At 33.6% G+C, this 25,216-nt stretch overlaps 4 protein-coding genes across 5 annotated transcripts in view; 3 read left to right on the forward strand and 1 right to left on the reverse strand.

The window, feature by feature from the left end:
• Positions 1-1,719: 1,719 nt before the first annotated feature.
• Positions 1,720-3,799, reverse strand: LOC131628955 (serine carboxypeptidase 1-like). Its single transcript, XM_058899764.1, has 7 exons — positions 3,412-3,799; positions 3,227-3,334; positions 2,865-3,139; positions 2,408-2,769; positions 2,197-2,289; positions 1,960-2,065; positions 1,720-1,872 (listed from the first exon to the last, which is right to left on the reverse strand). The coding sequence occupies exons 1-7, from the start codon at positions 3,797-3,799 to the stop codon at positions 1,720-1,722; spliced, it is 1,485 nt and encodes a 494-aa protein (XP_058755747.1).
• A 7,855-nt stretch (positions 3,800-11,654) lies between these two features.
• Positions 11,655-13,388, forward strand: LOC131628903 (double-stranded RNA-binding protein 1-like). The gene is made up of 6 exons (XM_058899710.1): positions 11,655-11,874; positions 12,028-12,111; positions 12,201-12,442; positions 12,523-12,742; positions 12,824-12,934; positions 13,075-13,388. The coding sequence occupies exons 1-6, from the start codon at positions 11,655-11,657 to the stop codon at positions 13,386-13,388; spliced, it is 1,191 nt and encodes a 396-aa protein (XP_058755693.1).
• Positions 13,389-17,964: 4,576 nt separating this feature from the next.
• On the forward strand, positions 17,965-22,768 carry LOC131628923 (phosphatidylglycerophosphate phosphatase 1, chloroplastic/mitochondrial-like). Of its 2 annotated transcripts, none has more exons than XM_058899731.1 (6): positions 17,965-18,141; positions 20,911-21,480; positions 21,579-21,656; positions 21,909-21,982; positions 22,079-22,186; positions 22,286-22,768. In XM_058899731.1, exons 2-6 carry the CDS (start codon positions 21,180-21,182, stop codon positions 22,397-22,399), a joined length of 675 nt encoding a protein of 224 aa, XP_058755714.1. In that variant the 5' UTR covers positions 17,965-18,141; positions 20,911-21,179; the 3' UTR covers positions 22,400-22,768. The 2 variants fall into 2 exon arrangements, with proteins under 2 accessions (XP_058755714.1, XP_058755713.1); XM_058899730.1 differs by having other exon boundaries at positions 18,009-18,141; positions 20,715-21,480; positions 22,286-22,763.
• Positions 22,769-24,458: 1,690 nt separating this feature from the next.
• The window catches only part of LOC131628956 (uncharacterized), a 1,433-nt gene continuing 675 nt past the window's right edge, over positions 24,459-25,216 (forward strand). The window contains exons 1-3 of the mRNA XM_058899765.1: positions 24,459-24,839; positions 24,933-24,997; positions 25,076-25,136. Coding sequence (XP_058755748.1) covers positions 24,566-24,839; positions 24,933-24,997; positions 25,076-25,136 — 400 coding nt within the window. The 5' untranslated portion in view covers positions 24,459-24,565. The remainder of the gene's footprint in view (positions 24,840-24,932; positions 24,998-25,075; positions 25,137-25,216) is intronic.

Raw genomic sequence — 25,216 nt, forward strand, 5'->3', positions numbered from 1 at the left:
TATGATTACTTGTTCAGAAAGAGTTTCTCCACAAGCCTTCATCTCATTAGTGATCACAATCACTCTAGAGATATACTCGGAGACTTTCTCATTGTTCTTCATGTTGAGATTTTCATATTGCTTTCTCAGGGATTGAAGCTTCACCTTCTTTACTGATACGTCACCACCGTAACACCTGACCAGTATATCCCATGCCTCCTTAGACGTCATAGCATCAGAAATCTTCTCAAACACATTCACATCCACACACTTATGAATGAAGAACAACGCCTTTTGATCTCTCTTGTTCGTTTCCCTCTGTGCTTCTCTTTGTTCTTCCGTTGCATCCGCTGCAACCGGAACATATCCTCTAGTGACAAGATCTAGAACATCTTGAGCACCAAATAATACACGCATTTGAATCATCCATCTATTCCAGTTTTTACCATCAAGAACTGGAAGTTTGGTATTCAAGTTGCTTCCACTCATCTTTAAACTTGTGCAGACAAAAACAGATTTCACTCACACTCACACAGTGTTTCCCAACCCACAAACAATCAAGAAAAATGTGATTCAACACAACTTTGTTTCCCAGAAACAAAATCAATCACACAGTCACACAAACTCACGTTCACTCGTGTTTCCCTGTGTTTGGAACCGGAGCTCTAGATACCAATTGTTGGTGCACAATGAATAAAGATGGTGACAAAGAGAATAATAGAATAACGGCGCAAAAGAGATGAGAGAATAAATGTTGTATTCTACTATTAATGATAGCTATTACAAGGCTATTTATAAGAAAAGAAAATCTTGCCACATAAGCCCTAAAACAGTAAACTTAGTGAACAAGTCTAAGGTACAAACAGTACAGTACTACAAAATACTAAAGTACCCTTACTACTAAACAACTAAGCTAATGGGACCCAGATAACATGTCAATACTATCTTCTGAGTAACCATCAGAAGATCAGTCTATCTTCTGAATATTGAATTACTCTTCAATAGGATATACATATTACTTGTTGTAGAGCACTTGCTCTTGAATGTGATAGTCAGAGTGATATGCACATTGCCTCCAATCTTGTATTTCACAAGAAAACAAAATATTTGGAGATTGATTGTCCGTTTGTGAGGGAGAACCTTTAACAAGGGCTGCTCATATTACTGCCGATTTCCAGTGAGGAACAACTAGCCGATTTCATTACTAAACCACTACATACACCTAAGTTTCAAACGTTTGTTTCCAAGCTTAGCATGATTAATATCTACCATGCTTCAGCTTGTGCGAGACTGTTAAAGTAATGGTGATATTAGTTTTATTATAATTCATCATTAGCTTAACAGTTTCACAGATGTAACTACCCTAACAAACTTTGATTTTTGTTAAGCTGCATTAATCTTATAATAGTTTCCAAGCTTAGCATCTACTTTGGAGCCTGAGGTTTTAAATTGGTTCCAAACACTCTATAAGTCACGGTCATGATCTACAAATTTAATACAAGTGTCATTGTATTTCAATTAATCTGATACATACAGATGCGACATAAAAAACAAAAACATGAAACACTCTCACAACATGGGAGATCTTATAATATTGCCATCACATTAAAATCCATTGATAGTAAAAAAACATTTAATTGAAAGTTGAGGCTAATTTTTTTATTACAATCTAACAAGTAGATTAGGCACAAAGTGCATTTCAAGAAAGTAAATTGAAACATGGAACATACTTAGAAGCCATTAATTTGATGGTGAAACAGGAGGCAGAATTCCATAGATGAATGATGAGATCAAAGTCAAAGCTCGTTCCGGCTGCCAGCTTGGAACAAGATGTCCTGCTCCTCTTACTGTCACAAATGTCAGTCCTTTGTATCCCACAACATATCCTCCAATCTGTCATTATCATAATTTGGTCACAATTCTAAAATACTTATATTACTTGCTCTAGAAGAAAAATACTAAATAGACTAATTTCAGTACCTCTTGTCCGGAGTACCATGGACGCCAAGCAGAGTTGATAGGAAGCTTAAGAGTGTTGATTGAATATCTTGAAGATGTCACTGGTACCCTTGCATCTGTATCACCACTGTAATAGATAATACAGAAATGCAACATCTCATTATTCATAATAGTCTACATGTTATATTATTGTTCTTGTGTATTCAAATTTTCATAGCACTGTTAACACTTTGTTATACGATATGAAATTGTGCTTGCCTGTATATCCATAATTTAATGCCACTGTCAATGAGGTACTTGATGGTGGGGAGGATGGTAACTGGACTGTCTTTCCAAGTACGAATGACACGACTACGAGTTGTCATAAAAAAAAGACATTCTTGATCAGTATAGAAAAATACAGTTATAGAGGTGTCAAAACAAACAGTACTATTTTGCAATTTCTTAAAAGGGATTATGGATCACTTACGTGCAATGGGTCCAATTTGTAGGTTTTGCATGAAGAGCCTTTTGGACCTCTGGTGTATTTAGATAGGCAATACCATAGTAATCAGAACAAGGGTCAAATTCATTGCTTACATAGCCAGTTGAAGCATTTTTGAGAGAAGAATCATGACAAAGTGGAGCATAGATGTTATAGAAATCTATCTTTCCTTTCTCGATTAAGGCCTTTGTGGTTGCATTGGCACATATTGCTGAAACATTTTCGGAAGTGAAGTCACAGTACTTGTCGATCAACTCATGAGTTTGATCTGAGTTCAAAGCATGAGTCCAAAGGTAATCAAATAGCCCTTTTAAACTTGTAGCATCATCAATCCAAGCATTTCCTATCTAAAAATTTGTAAATACAAGATAAGAAAGTTAGACATATATATGACTGTGAGTTATATTGCATTATCAGTTTGTATGAAGTTTGAGCAACATACAGAAATGCCTTTGAGGTTAATATTGGTTTGGTTAGAGAGTTTATTGTTGTAAAGAATAGTGGATGCAAGCTGAGGAACATAGTGACCAGCATAACTCTCTCCAGTTATGTAAAATTCTCTTGTTTTGTACTCTGGAAATCTCTCCAACCAGTTGATTAGGAAGATATAGGCATCGTTGGCAGTTGTCTTATCTCCTGATTTTTCATAGTCAGAAGTGGTGTTTGAGTAGGAAAAGCCTACTCCTGCTGGAGATTCCAAGAAAAGTATATTTGCAACTGCATATTTCACAATGATATATAAGTTGGTAACATATTCGTGTCTCAAAAGAAGAAAAAATTTAATTGTATTGATGATTGTGTCACCTTCATTCCAAGCATATGGATTACGGTATAGAGTTTTTCCATCAGAGTTGATTCTGAAGGGTCCTAGCTCCTCAAAGGCTCCATACCCTAGTGAAGAACAACCAGGTCCTGCATGTTTTAAACAATATATCGTCATAAAAGAACAAAATTTATTCGCATAAAGCAGTTTGTGAGACTATTTTTACCTCCATTGAGCCACAATATTAAAGGTTTAGTGGAAGAGTTAGAGGGAGACTCCACAAAATAGTAGAAAAGTTCTTTTCCAGTCTCATGATCAACTGTGACATAGCCTGAGTAATGATCAAAATTAACTCCATAGGGTTGGCCAGGCAATGTGACAATCTTGTCAGCTAGCCTTTGCTCCTCTTGAGGAGGTACAACATAAGCAGATGAAGAAGACTGTGTTTGCAATGCATCTTCAGCTGCCCAAGTAAAAGTCTTGGGAGGATTCTGTGAGCTTCTAGACAGAATTAACTCATCAAGTTTATCAGCTTGACTAGCTTTGCTATATGGAACAATAGCCAAAAGACTCAAGTTGAGTAATAAACAAGCATAAAGAGAAACCTTCTTCATCTTGTCCTCAACTTGGTTTCTATATCTCATAAGTTTCTACTTTCTAACTATTTATAGATGAAAAACAGTGGCAAATCTTGTAGGAGTTGTTTTGTTTTGGTTGGAGAGATGTGAAAGAAACAAAGGAGTAACAACATTACTATTGACCAATTACTATGTATAGATTAGCCGGCTAATTACTATGTAAGTTATTTAACAATTTAGCACTTTGTTATTAACATTGAAAGTTAATGAGATATTTGTTTCTCTAACTTATTGCTGTGGTTTTATGCAGTTTTACTGTATCTCCATCCTAGTTTCTGAGAGTATCTGTAATTGGGCTGGTTATACTGGTGGGAATATGCTTACTATGGGAACGTTTTACTTGTTCAAAGAATTTAAGGTCTAAGTTGGCCTATAACATGTTGTAGAGTTTATTTTCAAGTTATTATCACATTTATTTAAGGTCTAAGTTAACATATAACATGTCATTGATTTTTTTAGTTATTATCACATTTTTCAAAATCTAGTATAATCTATAAGCCTACTTAAAATTTTATTTCATATTAGTGTTCTTAAATTAGTAATTTTACTTACATAATGACCTAATGAGATTCAACTCTATTTAAAATTTAAACTAATATATTTAAATATGTCAAAACTATATAATAGTTTCAAAAGAGAAAATTCTGATATTTTATTATTCCCAGAGGGCATAAATATATATATACAACTTCGGGATTGGATCCTCTCCTTCCATTATTTCTCTCCAATTACCTCCTTCACAAATTTGTCTCTATCTCTCACTAACACTTTCCCTCTCTTCTTTTTTATATATTATATTTTATTAATATTTATTATTATTACACTTGATTGATTGAAGGAGAGGGATGTATGGAAGGAGATGATCCAATGTGATACAACTTCTCTTCCTAATGTCTCTCCTTAATAATAGGAGGTTTTAAAACTAAAAATTAAATCATAGCTATACGAATCAATTGATACCAAAAATATCTCTTTCTAGAATCACAATAGTTGACATATTTCAACACCCCCCTTCAAGTTGGTGCATAAATATCACAAATTCCCAACATGAGTAGAGATTCATTAAACACCTTGATTGCTGCATCTTTAGTGAGTATATTAGTTAATTGTTGCTCAGATTTTACAAGCGGAAAAACAATTGTCCTAGCTTCAAGTTTCTCCTTGATGAAATGGCTATCAATTTCAACATGTTTTCTTCGATCATGTTGGACAGGATTATGAGCAATCCCTATGGCAGATGTATTGTCACAATATAAACTCATAGCCATTTTTGGCTCAAAACCCAAGTCTGACAATTCACTTTTTACCCAAAACAGTTCACACATTACAAGTACCATACCTCTAAACTTTTCTTCAGCACTTGATCTAGCTACTACCGGTTGCATTTTACTCCTCCAAGTTACAAGGTTCCCTCCCACAAAAGTGAAATATCCTGAGGTAGATCTTCTATCATCTGCTGAACCTGCCCAATCGACATCCGTGCATCCTTCTACCCTCAAGTAACCATTATTTGAGAACAATATTCCTTTACTCAGAGTGGATTTCAAATATCTTAATATCCTCTCTACAACATCCATATGAGGCTTACATGGATCATACATAAACTGACTCACAACATTCACTGTATAAGTGATGTCTGATCGTGTATGAGAGATAAATCAGCTTCCCTATGAAACTTTGGTACCTCCTTTTGTTTGTGATGTTTGAGTTTAGGCAATGTAAGAGCTTATGATTCTGTTCAATAGGAATTGTTGCTGGTTTAGAGGCAAGCAACCCAGTTTCAGATAGAAAATCAAGAGTATACTTTCTTTGGCATAGAAAAATACCATGTTTTGATCTCGCTAATTCAATACCCAATTTTTTTAGGTTTCGTAGTTGTTTCATCTCAAATTCAGAGGTAAGGTATATTTGCAAACTAGAAATTTCATCTTAGTCATTTCCTGTAACTATCATATCATCTACATAGATAATCAAGGCAGTAAGTTTATCTTCTCCTTTCTTCAAAAATAAGGTGTGATCCGAGTTACTTGCTTTATAGCCAAAAGTCTTCATAGACTTAGTGAATCTTCCACACCATGCTCTTGAAGATTGTTTTAATCCATATAAAGCCTTCTTTAATTTGTAAACCTTCGATCCATTTGAATCTACCATACCTGGTGGGGTATCCATACAAATATTTCCCCATGTAGGAAAGCATTTTTCACATCAAATTGTATAAGAGGTCAATCTTGGTTTGTTGCTAGTGAGAAAAGTATCCTTACAATGTTGAGCTTGGCTGCTAACGCAAATGTCTCTTGATAATCTACACCATAATACTTAGTGTAACCTTTAGCCACTAGTCGTGCTTTATATCTGTCAATTTTCCACCAGCTTTGTGTTTAATTGTAAAAAACCCATATGCACTCCAATGTTTCCTTCCCTCTTGGTAAAGTTACAAGATCCCAAGTGTTGTTTTTTTCTAGAGCTGCCATTTCCTCAACCATTGCTTTGGTCCACCTAGGATCTGCCTAAGCTTCCTGCACATTACTAGGAATAAAAATTGGGGATAATTGAGATACAAATGATGCATATGAATGAGATAACTTGTGAGACGACACATAATTACTAATGGGATATTTAACTTTGGATTAGAGGTCCGGTTCATATCTAATAGGAGGTTTACCATGGTTAAAATGGGGTGGAAGATTATATTGGACATTAGAATGGGGTTCATATAAAAAAATTTATCTTCATGAAATGTTACATCCATAGAAATAAAAAATATTTTTGATGTTGGATGGTAAGCATGTTAACCTTTCTGAGTTGATCCATGCCCACCAAAGACGCATTTAATGGCTCGTTTATCAAGTTTTGAACGTTGATGCGGTTGTAAGTGAACATATATAGCACATATAAAAATACGAGGTGGTAAATGAATAATAGGTGGAAGAACATAATGATCACACAATACATCTATAGGTTTTCTAAAGTTATGAACACTAGAAGGGGTCTGATTAATCAAATAAACTGCAGAGTTCACACCCTCGCCCCATAAACGAGATGGAATGTTACCATCTATTAGGAGTGTCTTGTCACCTCTAAATATGTATATTTCCCCTCTAATCCACTCCATTTTTTGGGGTGAATATGGACATGTAGTTTGATGCAAAATGCCTTTAGAGTTCCATAATTATGTTAATTCAGTTTTTAAATATCCCCCTCCGTTGTGTGATTTAATGACCTTTATGAATGTGTTAAATTGTGTTTCTATAATCTAATAAAAAGAACGAAACACGTCATTCACATCACTTTTATGTTAAAGCAAATATACCCAAGTTACCGGAGTTTAATCATCAATAAAACTGATAAACCATTTTCTTCCATTATGCGTAGATTGTGGGGAAGGGCCCCAAACATCTGTATGTACTACTGACAAAAGGAAAATAGATATTTTATTGCTTAAGGGAAAAAACACGATGACTTTTTTGGCATTACGCAAGTTTAACAAAGAAAATCTAATTTATTGCATTTATGAAATAACGATGGAAATAATTTATTTAGATAACTAAAAGAGGGGTGTCCCAATCGCGTATGACATAGCCAAATTTCTTTTTATTTTTATCTTGTATGATATCACTCGCAAGATGAGCCAATGATCCTTGATAGGTTTGTTGACTTTTTCAAGATAATACAATCCTTCACTGTGTCTACCACTGCCAATCTTCTCCTTTGTGTGCATGTTCTGAAGAAAAAAACAATGGGTTAGATAAAACATAGCAACACAAGAATGTGATTTGGTTAATTTACTAACAAAGATAAGATTACAATTTAGAGTATCAACAAATAAGACATTGGGTATTGATAGGAAAGGTGAGAGTGATACAGTACCAACACCTTCAATAGGAGATTTGACTCCATTGGCATTAATAATAGTTTTTGAACAATAAGGATAAAAATTAGTAAATATGTGAGGATCAAAAGGCATATGATTAGAAGCACCTGTATCAATTATCTAATCACTACTCCTACTAATAATAGAAAGATTAAGAGTAGAGTTAGATATAACTGACTTTGTTACAAATCCAGCAGCACTAGAAAAACGACCCTTAATATTTTCAGCCTTGTTATAGGAAGTAGATTTGCCTATTGGGTGCTAATCTGGATAGCCATGGAGTTTAAAAGATGTCTCCATGACATGATTATCCCCCATTAGAGTGGGTACACTTTCGAACTCCTTTCTTAGGATACTTCTTGATAGCAACGGAAACCCATCAGAATATTCACTACCAATCATAGCTTCTTGGCGATTTTTCCCAGCATAAACAATTGCATAAACAACTTGAACACTTGGAAGAGAAGTTGTAGCAAGAACACGACCATGGAATCCATCCAAGTGTGAATCCAAACCAACCAAAAATATATAAACACGTTGAGAATTAACATTGTTGTTATACTTCTCAACATCCTTAGTGTATTCTATAGTACAATTTGCAGTGGCATCATACTCTTGCCACAACCTTCTTTATTTTCTAAAATATATGATCACAGAGCCTCTATTTTGATGAGTAGAAATTAATTTATCAAACTTTGCTTTGTTATTATATACGGTGTAAATATGGTGTATGGCAAAAGCAGTGTAGAAATAACACAACTCTATTGAAATACTAGGATTAACTTGCTTAAACATATACACATTTTGACTAATGGATTTGTTTATCGAGTCTCATAATAGTAAAGTAAAATAATGGTAAGTATTATTATTTATAGTATGATATTGACAACCACTCCCTGCTGGTAAATTCTTAGTTAACACATTTATATGCTGATGTTTATAAGGTATGTATGTTTAGAAGGTATGTTTAGGTAGGTATGTGTGAAATATCAATGTGTTTTGTCTTGTCATGTAATATACAATTATGTGCAATACTAATGGTCAATTTATTGCGAAAAAACAACTTTATATAGTTTTCATAATGTATCTTCAAATTTTTTAGCATTTGCTTCGTCCATAATAGTACACAAAGTCTAGAGTCATAGCCATGAGTACTACTTTAGCACTTGATCAAGCAACTATGCTTGCTTCTCCCTCCTCCAAGAAATAATGTTTTCACACAACAAAGTACAATACCATGAAGTATATCTTATATCAATCACTTAACCTGCATGATCATCACCAATGTAAGCATCCATAGTTAGGGATCCAACATGGGTCAGGCGGCTGAATGAGGCTCTGATTCGACATTTTTCATGTGTTGTGAATCAACATCCAGATTTGGATCTGAAATTGTGGAAATCATAGGGATCAGAAATCATTTCTCATAAATGGAACCATTGTTCCGTTGGAGAACCAGAAATGAAAAGGATTGCAGAAACTAAGGCGAAATGAAGCTTCCTGAGCACTACGACGATGTGACCCCGAGGATTAAAGGTTGCGATTACGGTGCTTCTTGAACCAGAAGAATCAATCTTGAATTGGTGTCGTTATCTTTGATACGGTGTACAAAGTGGGGGTACATGCATGGTTAGCGCTCCAACGCTCAAGTTAATTTAGGGTTCAAGATAGTGATAGTGAAGTACAGATTATAGATTGTGTACTTGGAAATCCTTTACACGAAGGTATTTATACCTTGAGCCTGACTGAGCAGGTTGAATAATAGGCTTCATGTTATTGGGCATGTGGTTGGCGCGGAGCGGTGAGTTCCTGGCCTTTGTCGGCATGGAAGAGGATTCACAAGATTCACAAGTAGAGGATTTATAGTACGCATTTATAGGGATTTGAGAGGGATCAGAAAGAAGAGGATTCACAAGATTCATGGGAGGAACCACAACATTTCCATTTTGCGAAACATGATGAAGAGAGATGCGTAGTAGAGCTCAAAAGAGCTCTAAAACGATCATGAACTTCTGCAAGTTGCAGATGAAAACAAGAGAAACCATGACAAAGAAGAAGGTTGAGTAGGTTGAGTAAAAGTGAAGTAAATTGATTTGCATTGAAATGAGAAGTTAGTTACATCATAATATATGTAGCTATGGAGACTTCTAACTAATTTTTAACAAACTGTTAGCAACTTATGATTATAAGTCAAATATCACTAACTACTCATAATTAGGGATGGAAAAAATATCCATACTCGCGTATATCCGCGGATAAAATCTGCCACGGGTATGGGGTGGATAGTTTAATAGATATCCATGGATAAATTAAATGAATATTTAAATACTTATTTATTAATGGATATGGATACAGGTTTAATGTTACCCGTGCCCGCGGATATCTGTATCCGTTAATAAATTACTTAAATATTATTAGTTTATTATACTCTATCTTTTTATCTTCTAAAAAACTAAAAAATTAGTCTCCTTATATATATATATATATATATATATATATATATATATATATATAAGTTTTCTTTGAAGAAAACATTTATATTCTACACAAATTTTATTGGTCATTTCATATTTAAGCTTCTTCTATATTCCATACATCACTTCAACAATTCCACCGTTCCACCAATCAGTACCGCTCTTTTCCCGTCCAACCAATGTCATCCTTTCTATTCCTCCGTGTTCTGCTTTTCCACCATAACTCACAATCACAATATCGTTTTTTTTTTGTTAAAAATGAAATGTATGAGATATTATGTTTTGGTGAAAATGAAGGAAATTAATTTGATGAAATTTTGTTGTTAAAATAAGAGAGATTTGTATGAATGTTATGTGATAATAACATCTTGTGTCTTTAAAAGAAATTGAAAATATTTTTTCAAAACATAATTTTAGAAAAATAGTGTTATCATTGATATCTGTAAATATCCACAGATATCTTAAAACTCGCGGATTACCCATTTAGAGAATATCCACACGGATATGGAGTGAATATGAATACCATATTTATTCAACGGGAGAGATACAAATATCATACTATTCGTCCCCATGGATATCCATTTATATCCCTACTCATAATAACTTGGATCAGGGTGACTTGCTACACAAGTAGCCGGTTATAGGTAGTTAAAATTCTGTTACATGATGTGTAAGGCATAAGTTCAACAATGTCATTTGCGATGAAGTCTAAAATTCTATGTTAAAACTAAATTCTCCCTCTATCTTTTTATTTGAGAAACAAAAGTGTCCATTTTTTGGGTCCATTTTTAAGAAACATTGACTAACTTGAATGATAAATTTCATCTGTACATTTATTTATTGTGAGAGAGAATATTAGGAGTGGAGCTAGAAGTAATCAGTTCAGGGGTATACAAAAAACAAATTAAATTTTTTTAGGAATATTAAATGAAATTAACTATTTGTCTACAATGAAAAAATCCAGGATTTTGACACGTGTTATACCAGAGGTATCTGCTACACAACTAATTCTAAAAGTGAATAAATTTCATAGTTAAACTGTATTGTAAATCTTTATCATGATTTGTAGTTCTCTTTACTTTTGCATGAGTATACTTTTTTCTTCTTGTGCAATGCATGAGTATACATCCAAAAGAAAACTATGCAGAACATGTATGGTATGATTGTACTAGTTTTCTAAATGCTGTAAACTACCACAAGATAAAAATACAATAAACAACACAACAGGCTTCAAGATAGTACTTGTACCAACACTATCTTCCACTTTTTCATGACCCTTCACGCCCAAGGCATCTCTTCTTCTGCATGTAACCGTATATCATATCATGTAATTTTAACCAATAAGTAATATATATATATATATATATATATATATATATATATATATATATATATATATATATATATATAGTTTACATTGGCTTTACTTTTCATTTTCACTCTATCTTCAAGTTGTAGCAATAGTAGGAAGAGTGAGAGTGAAAATATGTACAAGACACAGCTACAACATCTATGCCACCAGAGAAAGTGGAGTTTGCCAAAATACTCTGTCATGTATGATGGTCCTCAACACAAGCCAATCTATAAGGCTTATGTTCTTGTCAACGGTGTTACTTTTACTTCTTCTGATACTTTCAGTTCATCGAAAGAAGCTCAAAACCAAGCTGCTAAGAGTGCTTTTCTCAACTTATCGTCTCCATCATCTCGTACTCTACTTCTTTCTCATTTTCAGTTTGCTTTGTTTTCTTAAAAAAAATGTTTGTTTTTTTAAATCTTGCTTTGGAAATGATATGAAGATCTTGTAGTTGAAACGTTTGGTATTTACGATAACTGGTATATTTTTCTTAACTTCAATGCAGGCTCTTCCATACCAACAGATGAATATGGTCCAAAAGAGGAAGTTGAAGCTGTCAAATCTCAAGAGACTCCAGTTATTAGGACTGGTAAGCAATTTCTTTCACTTTGAAAATCTTGTTACTATTCTTTTTTGTCTAAACATTATCTAACAAAAATAATGAACTCATTCTTTCAGAGACGGCTCGTTTGAGCAAACAGCAGTTGCAAAACTATGCTCGAAAGAACAATCTCGAGCAACCTGTTTATACAATTAAAAATGAGGGGCTACTTCATGACATTCGCTTCAAGGCTTCTGTCGTTATTGGTGGGAAATCATTTGACAGCCAAACATTTTTCAACACAAGAAAAGAGGCAGAACAGGCTGCTGCAAAAGTTGCTTTGATGGAACTGCCAATTTCAGCCGACTTGTTTAAGAAGGCAAGTATCCACTTCATGGTCTATCAATCTGCATTAATATAGTTCTAACTGAATTTTGATTTTGTATTCAATTTATTCAGGATGATTCTTGTCCAGCCAAGAGTTTACTGCTAGAACTAACACAGAGAGAAGGTTTTCCGAAACCAATATATATAACTACAGAGTCTCGTTCTTCTAATATGCCAACTTTTTTCTCAACTGTGGAAGTAGACGGTGTAGAATTTCATGGAAAGGCATCTAGATCCAAAAAACAGGCCGAACATGATGCTGCAAAGATTGCTTACATTGCTTTACAAGAGTGTAAGTTCATTCATTAAATTTTACCTTAAAATTATATCTATGAATATGATTATGCTTTGATAATGTAATTGTCCTACACAGGTGGACTAAATATGTATGCTTCTTTTTCTTCCTCTACCAAAGAAAACTCAGCAATACAATCAACTGATAAACCAAACATTCTTAAATCCAAGCGGATTCTTAACTTTGAAGGTTTGTTTCTTAATCTTCATCCAAACACATATCTTCCTTATCAGTAACCTTTTTGCAATCATCATGAAATGTTTTACTTTTTTAAAGGTGTGATAGACTAACCATTGAACATGTTAATAACTTTCTGTTTATTCTAACAGATGAACTTTTGGATCAGGAGATTTTCCACAATAGCATGCATAATGGATCTTTTCCTCTGCCTCCTAACAAAAAAATAAAGATAAGCAACATGGGCTCTTCATCTTCGCATAATTATAAACTTCCTCCTGTAAAGGTTTCTGAGTCCAACAACCTAAAGACTCCAGATACAAGTAGTTATTTTCTTGGTAACAGGTTCAAGGTGTACACAAAATTTCCCAATATTATATTTCCCGAGGGAATTACAATTGTGCCTATTGGTGACGATAAATGGATTGCAGCGAGCTTGGAATGTCCAAATGACAAAGACGTTTGATTCTTGTGAAAAAGTTTCATGTATGGCTTTAGTTTCAAGTATTAGAAAACATGATGTTAAATGTATGTCTCTATTTGGTTTCAAGTTAAACTCTAGATGACTTATTTAAATATTGTTTATGTTTGAATTCAGTTTCAAGAGAGACAAAATTGATTCTTCTAAAAAGATTGATTTGGATATTTTGGATATTATCCAGTATAATTTGATTTTGTTTATAGTCATAGTACACATCAAAAAAGGACTGCAAGTTAAAAAACAAAACTTAACTTCCAGTAAAATTTATTTGAATTTTTCAAAAATGTGTTACGATTGTTGATATCACGATTATTAGCTAATGTGAATTGTGAAATGCTATAGTATGACAAAAATGAAAACACAATGATATAATATTATCTTTTCTTATTTTTCACTTACTCAGTTCATCTAAAAATCTTAACTAGCACTAGCAAGCTGGTATAAAGGTACAACTGTACATAGATATCAACAAACTTTAATTATACTCCATTATAAAACCTCTTTATATGCATGCTTAGGATTCTCTCCATTTGATTGACATTTGCAGTTAGAATATAATTTTACTCTATGTATTTAATTATCTCTATAAATAGACGCGTTTATTCATGATAAAAAATAGGGTTTAATATATTTTTACTCCCTATAAATATTTTAAATTTTATTTTTAATCCTCATAAAAAAATGACATATTTTGATCCTATAAAATTTTTATGCATGCAATTTTAGTCCTTGTAATTTTTTAAATTTTGGAAACTGTTTAATTACGCTAAAATTTTTGAATAATTTTTTCCATACGCATTTAGAATACTATAAAATATTTCTTTACCAAATTATATAAATTTTTAAATTGGTTAAAATTAAATATGAATTTTTTAAATTTTAAAAGATAATGATAAGTGTAATGCAAATTTCAACTTAAAAATCAAATTTTTAGATCTTCTTTTTTCGATGAACTTTTTGTAATGTTCTAAACATTTCTATAAAATAATCGATCAAAAATACACATTGATTTAACAGTAAGTACTAAAGCTACGTGCATAATAATTTTGTAGGACCAAAATATATCATTTTTTTAATAGGGAACAAATTTTTTTTAGTAATTTTATAAGAAAAAAAACATGTTTAACCCTATATATATATATATATATATATATATATATATATATATATATATATATATATATATATATATATATAGTATATATATATATATAGAGAGAGAGAGAGAGAGAGAGAGAGAGAGAGAGAGAGAGAGAGAGAGAGAGAGAGAGAGAGAGAGAGAGAGAGAGAGGAGAGAGAGAGAGAGAGAGAGAGAGAGAGAGAGAGAGAGAGAGAGAGAGAGAGAGAGAGAGAGAGAGAGAGAGAGAGAGAGAGAGGGGGTACCATTAAACAATGAGGTCGGCTATAGAAATGCTAAGTATGCCATCGAACGAGCATTGTGATCAAATTTGGCTTTGCATGTATTCTGAGATGAAGAAAAGTTATTATAAAACCATTTTATATGGTGTTGATGTATTTTGTTGTGATTACATATTTCTCTAAACAAATGATTTTAACTTGTGAAATATTGACTTTTAGATTGATAATTTCAAAGAGGAGGTGACCAGACTGGATTCTTTGTCTGACCATGGACTTTTATTTTTCTGAAAAGATAGATTTTAGATCCAGAGAGTCCCTTGTTTTAAGATTAAAGATTCTCAATTGTTCCAAAGATCTAGGGCTAAATGGTTTTAAGGAGGGTGACCTCAACTCTGTTTACTTTCAAGCATATGTTAAGAGTAGGAGCAGAAGGAACGTTATCTGAACTCTTAAATTTAGAGAGGATTGGATTGAAGCGGTGAGTGAGATAAGATAAGAGGTAGTGAAACATTTCATTGAGATTTTTAAAGAATCAGATGTTGAAAGACCTCGTATGAATGGTGTAGTTTTATGATCTCTTTCAGATGATGATAACCTTTCTCTGCCGGCTCCTTTTAGTCTCCAAGAGTTAGATTGTGCAGTGTTCCAATGTGATTGAAATAAAAGCCCTAGTCTAGATTGTTTTAATTTCTCCTTACTGAAAAGATTCGAGAACCCTGTTTAGGGTAGACCTGAGGGTTATGTTCGATCAATTCCATCAGTGTTGCATCTCTGTTTGCTGTGAAAATTGGTAAACAACCTTTGGTCTCCAACGAAATTGTTAACTTGCAGGATCAACTAGTGAATCCTAGGACATGTGCTATTTTGATTAGATTATATTTTCTTGTATGTAGAACACTTCGACAACATTCATAGTTTAGAAATTGTTTGTTTCGAATGATGTAACCTTGCATAATTTAAAGGAAATGCAATGAAAGCACTTTTAAAGTAAATTGCAATGAAAGGTAAATTTTGGAAATGTAAAATAAATTGTAAATTGGAATGTAAAGAGGGTGCTTTTACACGTACATTCTCAATAACTCTTTTCTCAATTCAGCAAATACTTTGAGTATTTGTGAGATTTTGTGCAACGAATGAACACCCAGAAATCCTAATACTAAGACCCCTATATATACGGAAGCGGATTCTCTGACTTAAGCGTGTAAAATGTTATTCTATGCGTTTCTTGTTAAACCAAAAGACACCTGGCATAATTTATTTACTGTTCGTCGAATTGTTACTTAAACTTAGAGAATATTTCTAAGTCCCATCTAACTTTTCCCACTCGTACAAGGACGACTTTGATTGGAAACTTTCCAACAAGCTTTTCTGTCGAAAACTTAGAACATCTTCAAACATATTTCCTTTTTACTTATCATGTCAAACTCAGCTTGGCGTCGAAACTCCCAGCTTACAAATTTTCCCCCAAAAATTTCATTTTCGACATACTGAAGAAAAGGCATATTTTGAAAGCTCTTTTTGACGCCATAAACTTTTCAACTGTTGTGATGTCATGGTCATTATGGCGCTTTTCTCAAATGTCTCCTCAAAATCCACGTGAAAATCTTTTCAATCATCACCACACCCCTAGTTCCTAGGAGATCGTGGGCTAGCCTCAATTGCCACCGTGTTCTCACAGGCTCTTCCGACTAACACGCATCCCACTCACAACTTCAACCATCAATAAACTTTCAGCGGCTGACGGTCATGTATACCTCTCCCTGCCATAATCTATATGCGACATGGTCAACATACTCAATGAGCATTGATCGATCACTGGGTCCTCCCGAGAATGTCCATCAGTGTGAACAGAAGCCTCTATAGAAGCATGAGTCGTAGCGTCTGTATCAGTAGGAGTATCATCATCGTCAATAGGAAGTGTGAAAGCCACCTCATCAACAAACACATGAACCTCATCATCACCAACCTCAACAACCTCCTCATTAGTAACCTCAGTAACAAGAACCTCCTCATCAAGAGGTACCTCATCAGCAACAGGAACCTCCACAACAGTAGGTACCTCCACAAAAACTCTAGTTACTCGGCGTCGGGTGCGCGGAATTGGCCTTGCGCCTGCTCAGCCATCCATTTCTAGTGCAAGCTGGTCGGAGCAACTCATCAAGCCCGTAGCTGGGGAGACTCTGCCTCAACAGTCCTATAGCCCCGGCTATCGCTTTATTAGTGACCCTGACGGTAATGGTGTTGTCCATCCCCTAGTTCTCACTGAAAAATGAAAAAAATTAGAGTAAGAAGATTTTATTGGAAATTTTAAAATTTTCGAAAATTTGTGCAATAAATTTTTTTGAAATTTCCAGTATACATGGTCAAAAAAATCTCCGAAAATTTCAAAATTTCTAGTAAATATTCTCGGAATTTTCACAATTTCTAATAAATTCTTCTGAAAAATTTAAAATTTTCAAGAATATCTTCTGACAATTCCCACTTTTCCAATATGTTACCAAGAATTTTTTATATGCACTTGAAATTTCCAATATTACCTATAAAACTTAAAATTTGTGTTTCATGCGAGTAAAGTTATTATCGTCTTCTCCTTTAATTATAACCCCCAATTTAAAAAATTAGGACAAAATCTCTTAATTATTAGAGACGGAATCTGTGAAGTAAAATAAAATGTAGTACTTTCTCTGATCCCATTTATAAGAAAATATTCTCTTTTTAGATACATTGAATAAATAATATATCTAAAAAATATATTGTTTAGATACATTATTTATTCAATATATCTAAAAAGGGAATTTTTTTCTTATAAGAAAGTATAAAAGTAATAGGGTTAATGAACTTTTTCATCCCTTTAAATATTTCAAATTTCGTTTCTAGTCCCTCCAAAATTTTCCTTCAATAAATCGTCGCTTCAAAATTTTTCTTTTGAACTATTGGTCCCTAACGTCAAATTTCGTAGCTAATTGGTGGCTAAAATCGTAGCTAATCTCTAGCAAATTTGACATTAAGGACCAATAGTTTAGACGAAAAATTTTGAAGAGACGATTTCTTAAAGGAAAATTTTGGAGGGACTAAAAACGAAATCTGTAATATTTAGATGGATGAAAAAGTTCATTAACCCAAAGTAATATAGAGAATCCGGTAAAAAAACGTGTTGTTTGATGAATGGAATGAAATAAAAGTAAGAAACAAAATAGGTCCACTCCACTCTCCACCCCTATCTTATGCATAAACGTTACCCAGCTTCAAATATTTCTCACTCGTCCTTCTATTGAAAACAACCCACTGCAGCGGCGGCAAAAACCACTCCCTCACTCTCTCAATCACTTTTCACGATTCCCTTTTCCTCATCCACAACTCACTCATCATTTCCCTTCCTGTGAGTTCTCTCTCTTTAACTTTCCAATTTACATCATAACTATTTCATATTCACGCTTTCTTTCCTGCATTTTTCTCATTTTTGACGCGGTTGTATGCATTTCGTATTCACCCTATCTTTTTATAACTTAATTTATTTTTAAAATAAAAATTCTAAAACACCAATCAACCAACTCTTATTATTATTATTATTATTTTATAGTTTCCTTTCAATTCTGACTACAAACACTATCAACATACAACAATTATAATTGCTTGTTCTGATTCTGTATTTTATAGGATTATTTTAAAGAGGGAGTGAAATTTAAATGATTTTGTTTACTAATTATTGCTTTTAGGGATTGAAATTCACTTATTGCGTGTTTGGATTGACGATGAGGTTGGCAGAATCACGGCGAACTCATAATTTGTTTGAGCAATGCAACCTAATTATTTTAGTAGAAACAATTTAGTTTAGGGAAAATTGGCTTTGTTTTCTTTAGTAGAAACTAGAAACAATTGTTGAACCTAGTCTTGTGTGGTTTGAACATGTGTGAAGAAAAACAGTAGAGTCTGCACTACGAAATCAGATGGAGAATAATTCAATAGTGAGACTGAGAGATAAAGAGATGTGAAGAAAACTGTTATTGGTTAAGCCACTAAGAGAGATTTAGAGGAAAATGATCTATTTTTGAACTTAAAACATGAAAGAATTCGCGAAAAAAGTCCTCACCTAGTGGGAATTTTTTTTTTGTTACTGTTTGATAGGTAGGGGTGGGTGCATAATGTTTTAGTAACCTTCGTTGCAGGATAGTATCTTCTTATAGATGCAGATCCTCTAACGTTTGGGCGGGAACTGCACCCTACCATTCAATCAATTTTGTCCTCTAGATCAATCAGAACACCAATATTATGACACGTGATGTGGCAAACAAAACATCAAACACAGCAGAAACCAAGTAAGCCATGCATGTTGACATCCTCTCTACTTGACCGCCACCCCGCCTTTGTAAACGATATCGCCGTCAACTGTCTCCAATTACTATCCTCTCTCCACTAGCCATCCTCGTTGCCACTTGGTGGTTTGTCGATACCGCAAAATCATCTTCATAGCGTTCTTGATGTCATTTTCATTTTTGTGCACTGGACCTGAACTTTGTTCTGCCTCCAACAACAAGCACCAAACCAATTTGGGCAAAGTGTGTCAAAACTCTCCATAGTCATTCAAATTGGAATGGTAACACTAAGCAGAGCTAAGATTCAAATGAAATGGAAGAAAAGGGGAAAGAAAGAGATGAAGTATCGATAATATTTTGATTTTCCTGTCACAGCTTTTTTTTGGAACCTTCTATTACCTCCCCTGAGTTCTCCATTCAGTTTTAGAACCTGCAAATTTTGACAACCCGGTTCTTAGAATTTTTCTTTCCCCTCTTCTTCTCTGTTAGTCTCTAGTTTATTCATTGACTGAAGTAATGAGATCATTTTGCAATCATCTAAACGGACATAGTTGCAATGACGGTGAATATGGGGAGACAACAGTTGTGGCTAGCAGTGTTGGGACGACGACGGTCTAAGGCAGCTGTCGCGGCAAGACGGAATGACGAGAAAACGCAAGGGCATCTTGTTTTCTCTTTTTTCTTCTGATGTTTTCTTGGATGTGTCATAATATTAGCGTTACGTTTCATCTAAAGGACAAAATGGATTGAAAGGTAGGGTGCAGTTCCCGCCCAAACGTTAGAGGACCCGCATCCGTCGTCTTATTTAATTCTTCCCTGGACTGCCCTTTTATTCTTCTCATTCTGACAGTAACATGTCAATGTTTTGTGTATTTATTTTAAAGTTGGTGCAGTATTTAGTTCAGGCATTCTCAGACTCTGAGCACGTGACTAAATTCTCTGCAAAATTTATTTTTTTGATACAGGATAAGTTACCTGATACGTTAGTGTTGAGACATGATTTCCCATGTGGGTTGTTTCTGTCATTCCATGATTTTTTTTTTAGTTCACGGTGAAGATAAATAACTGCTAATAAATGGAGCATATTAGCGTGAGTATATGTAAAGTTATCTTTTCGCTTCTGCATCTTTATAAACCGATAATTGATTTTTGGGTGCTGGCTAATATTAATCAACAATGATGTCAATGAAAACGCAATGGCATCTTGTTTTCTCTTTTTTCTTCTGATGTTTTCTTGGATGTGTCATAATATTAGCGTTACGATTCATCTAAAGGACAAAATGAATATCTGTACTAGTACTTGACCTTGTGGATGTGCTTTAGTTCCGTGTCCTTGAGATTATTGTTACACGCTTTGCTTATAGACATTCAAAATTCTTTACAACAACTGGACAAAGAAGCGATGAATGGCAACAATGCTAAGCTAGACTGAAATGTTTTTCAATGATAAGACTCTGTATCAATTAGTATCTTTTTACTATTTCCTTTTGGTTAGGATATACATGTTAGTCTTTACTCTTTCAAATGCTCATCTGAAAGATAATACTGCTGATTCTCATTATACTTTCATTGATACCGAAATTCAGATTTGTTTAATCTTTATATGTCTAATCATACTGATAATTATTATTATAAATAGAGATCATTGAAGCATACAGCTGTAGCAACATGTGGTCAAGCATTAATTAAGCAAGAAAAACTATTTAAAAAAATGCTGTCTACTAGTGCTGCTGCTCAGCTTCCCAGTTGCTCGTACCGCATTCCCAGCCTTCTTAATGTCCATCATCATACTCGACAAAAGAGAAAACTCACCACTCTATCACTTGCCAATGCAGATAACCAAATCCCTCTCAGAAACTTCTACGGTCCAAGTCTTCCTCAGACATACAGTTGCTGCAACGGGATAGAAAGCAATTACAGGTCTAGTCACAATTCCAATTCAGATCAGAACGACAGACACCTATTCCTTATTAAATTCTTCTCACTTGCTGAATCAGAAGACACCGGTAATCAAAATCCAGAAACCAGAAACCACAGTGAACATCAAGTAGACAGACAAAGGGAATTCAGGGAAAACGACACAAACATAGCACTTTTCACTCAGATGTGGTGGGTAGATTTGAAAGCGGCATTCGGCCAAAGCATCAACTTTGAGGGCATTCTCTGTTCAACTATGGTGATCTTAAAAGACCCACATTTGGCTGTGCCCCATATTTCAGTTCGTGATATAAGATACATTGACTGGGCTGCTCTACGTAGAAAGGGATTTAAGGGTGTTGTCTTTGACAAAGATAATACTATTACAGCGCCCTACTCTTTAACGCTGTGGCCTCTACTCGAGTCTTCACTGGAAAGTTGTAAATCAGAGTTTGGTCCAGATATTGCTGTATTCAGTAACTCAGCTGGTAATTCTAACATGGAGCATTTCGAAATTATAGCGGTAGTTGTTATTCATGTAATCATACAGCATGTTTTGTGCTGATTTGTTGATATTGTAAATCAGGACTTCGCGAGTATGACCATGATGGTTCAAAGGCTAGGAATCTTGAGAGTGCGATTGGAATTAAAGTCATCAGACACAGTGAGTAGTGCCTTTTTTCTGTTTAGAATTTAAAAGCATGACCTTGGATAGAGCATTACGGCGAAAGTTGATCCATGTAGCCGACCCCACTTAGTGGGATAAGGCTTAGTTGTTGTTGGTGTAATGTTTGTTTCGTCTTGAAAATAAACGTTATCCAAAGCTTGTGTAAAAATATACTAGGATTGTGAAAATTCCCAGGGAGAATTGACTCTGCGATTATTGTTGATAATGATATATGTATATATGCTGCAGGAGTGAAGAAGCCAGGTGGCACAGCTGAAGAAGTTGAAAAGCATTTTGGCTGTGATTCATCACAGTTAATCATGGTAAATATGAATTGGTATTGTTTATTTTCTATTAGATTAGATATTTTTCATGTAGTTGATTCAGGATTATGTTAAACCATAAATATTCGGATGCAGGTGGGTGACCGTCCCTTCACTGACATTGTTTATGGCAATCGAAATGGATTTCTTACTATCTTGACAGAGCCATTGAGTCTTACCGAGGAGCCATTTATTGTTAAGCAGGTATGTACTTCATATTCATTTTCTTTTTTGGGTGCTACAAGTGTTCAACACTTCAACTTGATTTTCTGATAAGTAATGTTTTGATGATTGTGATGATAGGTGAGGAAGCTAGAAACTACATTTGTAAATTACTGGTCTAGAAAAGGATTGAAGCCCCCTGAGCAGAAGCTATTGCCAGATCCCAGACATTGTGTCAAAGAGCCACGTCCTTGATAGACCTGTCTCCAAAAGACACGAATTTTTTAGGTCATCAAAATGCTCCCCCTTAGTGTAATGCATACAAGTGAATTTTTGTTAAATTATTTAGTTTTTTTTTTTTCATTTTACAAAACTGGTAATGTATCTCCCACCTCTCAAGCCTTTTTGGTAAGTTAAGGTATCTCCTCTTACTAAATCTGTGTTTCCTTGGGAAGGGGCGGGTAGAAAAAAAAATCAGAAAAATAGTTTTCAATACATTTTAACTTTTATAATTTTATTTTAAACAACTCTCACCCTTAGTCTTTTATAACTAAAGTCAGAAGTATGCAGTAAGTTGTTCAGACTCTGATATAGATGATTGAATGTACAATATAATTTATTTATTTATTAAATTTTGGTATCCGACTTCCACTATCTAATAGTTAGGGGTGGCAAAATGGATGGATTGGATCCATTAATCCATTAAACTCTCTAAATAAAAATCCAATCCATCCATTAATGAATAAAATTCATTCAATCCATCCATTAACAAATTTCTAATGGATAGATATCCATCCATCCAAAAGATAATTAAAAATATTTTATTTTTTTAAAAATTTCATAAAAATAATAATTTACGTATTTTAAAATAGTTTTTTTGTTTTTCTGAAAAATAATTGATTTTTCGCTCTTCAGAAAAAATTTGAATTTTTGTTTTTTCAAAAAAAACTCGATTTCTCGTTTTTCTGAAAAAAATTCAATTTTTCGTTTTTCTGAAAAAGACTCGATTTTTTCGTTTTCCAAAAAAAAACTCGACTTTTTTCGTTTTTTCCGAAAAAAAACTCGATTTCTTCGTTTTTTCGAAAAAATTTCGACTTTTTTCGTTTTTCTGAGAAAAAAACTCGATTTTTTTCGTTTTTCCAGAAAAAAACTCGACTTTTTTTTGTTTTTCGAAAAAAATATCGATTTTTTCGTTTTTCCCAAAAAATCTCGACTTTTTTCATTTTTTCCGTTTTTCGAAAAAAAGCTCGATTTTTTTTCGTTTTCCCCAAAAAATCTCGACTTTTTTCATATTTTCGGAAAAAAAACTCGATTTTTTCGTTTTTTAAAAAAAAAAACCCGGCTTTTTTCGTTTTCCGGAAAAAACTCGATTTCTTGGAAAAAAAAACTCGACTTTATTGTTTTTTCGGAAAAACCTGTTTTTTTTCGTTTTACGGAAAAACACGATTTTTTTGTTTTTCGAAAAAACTCGGTTTTTTCGTTTTTTTGAAAAAACTCTATTTTTTCGTTTTTCTGAAAAAACACGATTTTTTCGGAAAAAAACTCGATTTTTCAATTTTCTGAAGTAACTCGTAAATAATTTAAACCATTTAAAGTATAAAATAAAAATAATCCATTGGATTATCAAAATGTGTTGGATGGATTGGATCTATCCATGTATATAAATGGATGAATTTAATCCATCCATTAACTTATTTTTTATTTGGTGGATGGATTGGATGGATTTTTTGGTGGATGGATTGAATGAATTTTAGCTTAATGGATCCAATTGCCACCCCTACTAATAGTGGAGGTCCCTAATTAAAACCAATTGAAGAACCTAATTAAAAGCAATTGAAGAAGAAAAAAAACATGATCATTTTGTCCTTTCAATCAAGGTATCAAATTTACGGCACAAAAGCGAAACAATACTAGTAGCATATAATCAATTCTATATATTCATATTAGATTTTGGTTTAGCACTTGGAAGTGGAAAGAATCAATTCTAATGACGAAATCAATTTTACCCCAAAACAATTAGATATCAAAATCAATTTTACAAATCCATAATCAATTTTGTGTGTTCCAAGTTAAACCAATGACCAAATCCACATCCATATTACTATGAGATATTCAAGCAACTAGCCTCCAATTTAAATTATAATACTCAATTTTAAATGTTGACTTATTATGTAGAATAATGAATTCTTTAATAAGAACAATAAATTACTATATGGTTTTCACTATGCAACAAATAAAAAAAATTAATTTGAAAAAAAAAAGGACATAAACAAGTTGGAGATATGAAGATATAGTTATCCAATATCTAGTGAATCATTAAATGCCCGCCACATACTCAAGTGACAAGTCCATCTCCCATGCAACCAAAAGCAAACAACTCCATTTCATTTCTCAGTCACTAATCAAACAATTCTAGCAGCAATGGAAGGCATAACACAATCTCTCTACCTAACAAAAATTCCCAAGTCTCAAACCTACTCTGTTTCTTCATCAAATTCACCACTTTCATTATACTCCAAAGCCTCTTCAATAGCTTTCAATTCATCAACATATCAATGCTTTCTTTTTCAGCAACATGGTGGTGGTGTTATAAATCCCATAGCAAAAGAAAAGGGGAAACTGGGAGCTATTCATGCATCAGAGGCTACAACTCCAACAACAAACGCTACTGGAAGATGGATTCTTGAACCAATTGGTTAGTTACATTTTCTTCAATTTAATCTACTCTAGAAACAATAACCTAGAAGTAACAATTGAAAACTAGTTAAAATCTATATTTATTTGATAGGAGATGGTGATACAAGACATATAGGCTACAAGGTTGCAATGCCAGGTGCATATGAAATCAATTCTGTAAGTAATTTCAGCATCAATTATTTCTGTACAGCTAAGTATGCTTCAGATTAACTGATTTGTTTTTGAATTATATAGAATGAAGTCACTGTTGGACGTGTTCCAGAGAAAGCTGATCTGGTGATTCAAGTTGCAACAGGTATATAAGTTTCAATTGATAAATTTTTATGTATTTTGATTTTTCTTTCTACAATTACAAGTATAATTTGTATTATACTG

The sequence above is a fragment of the Vicia villosa genome, unplaced genomic scaffold (genome assembly GCF_029867415.1).
Source record: "Vicia villosa cultivar HV-30 ecotype Madison, WI unplaced genomic scaffold, Vvil1.0 ctg.000493F_1_1, whole genome shotgun sequence".
Lineage (NCBI taxonomy): Eukaryota > Viridiplantae > Streptophyta > Magnoliopsida > Fabales > Fabaceae > Vicia > Vicia villosa.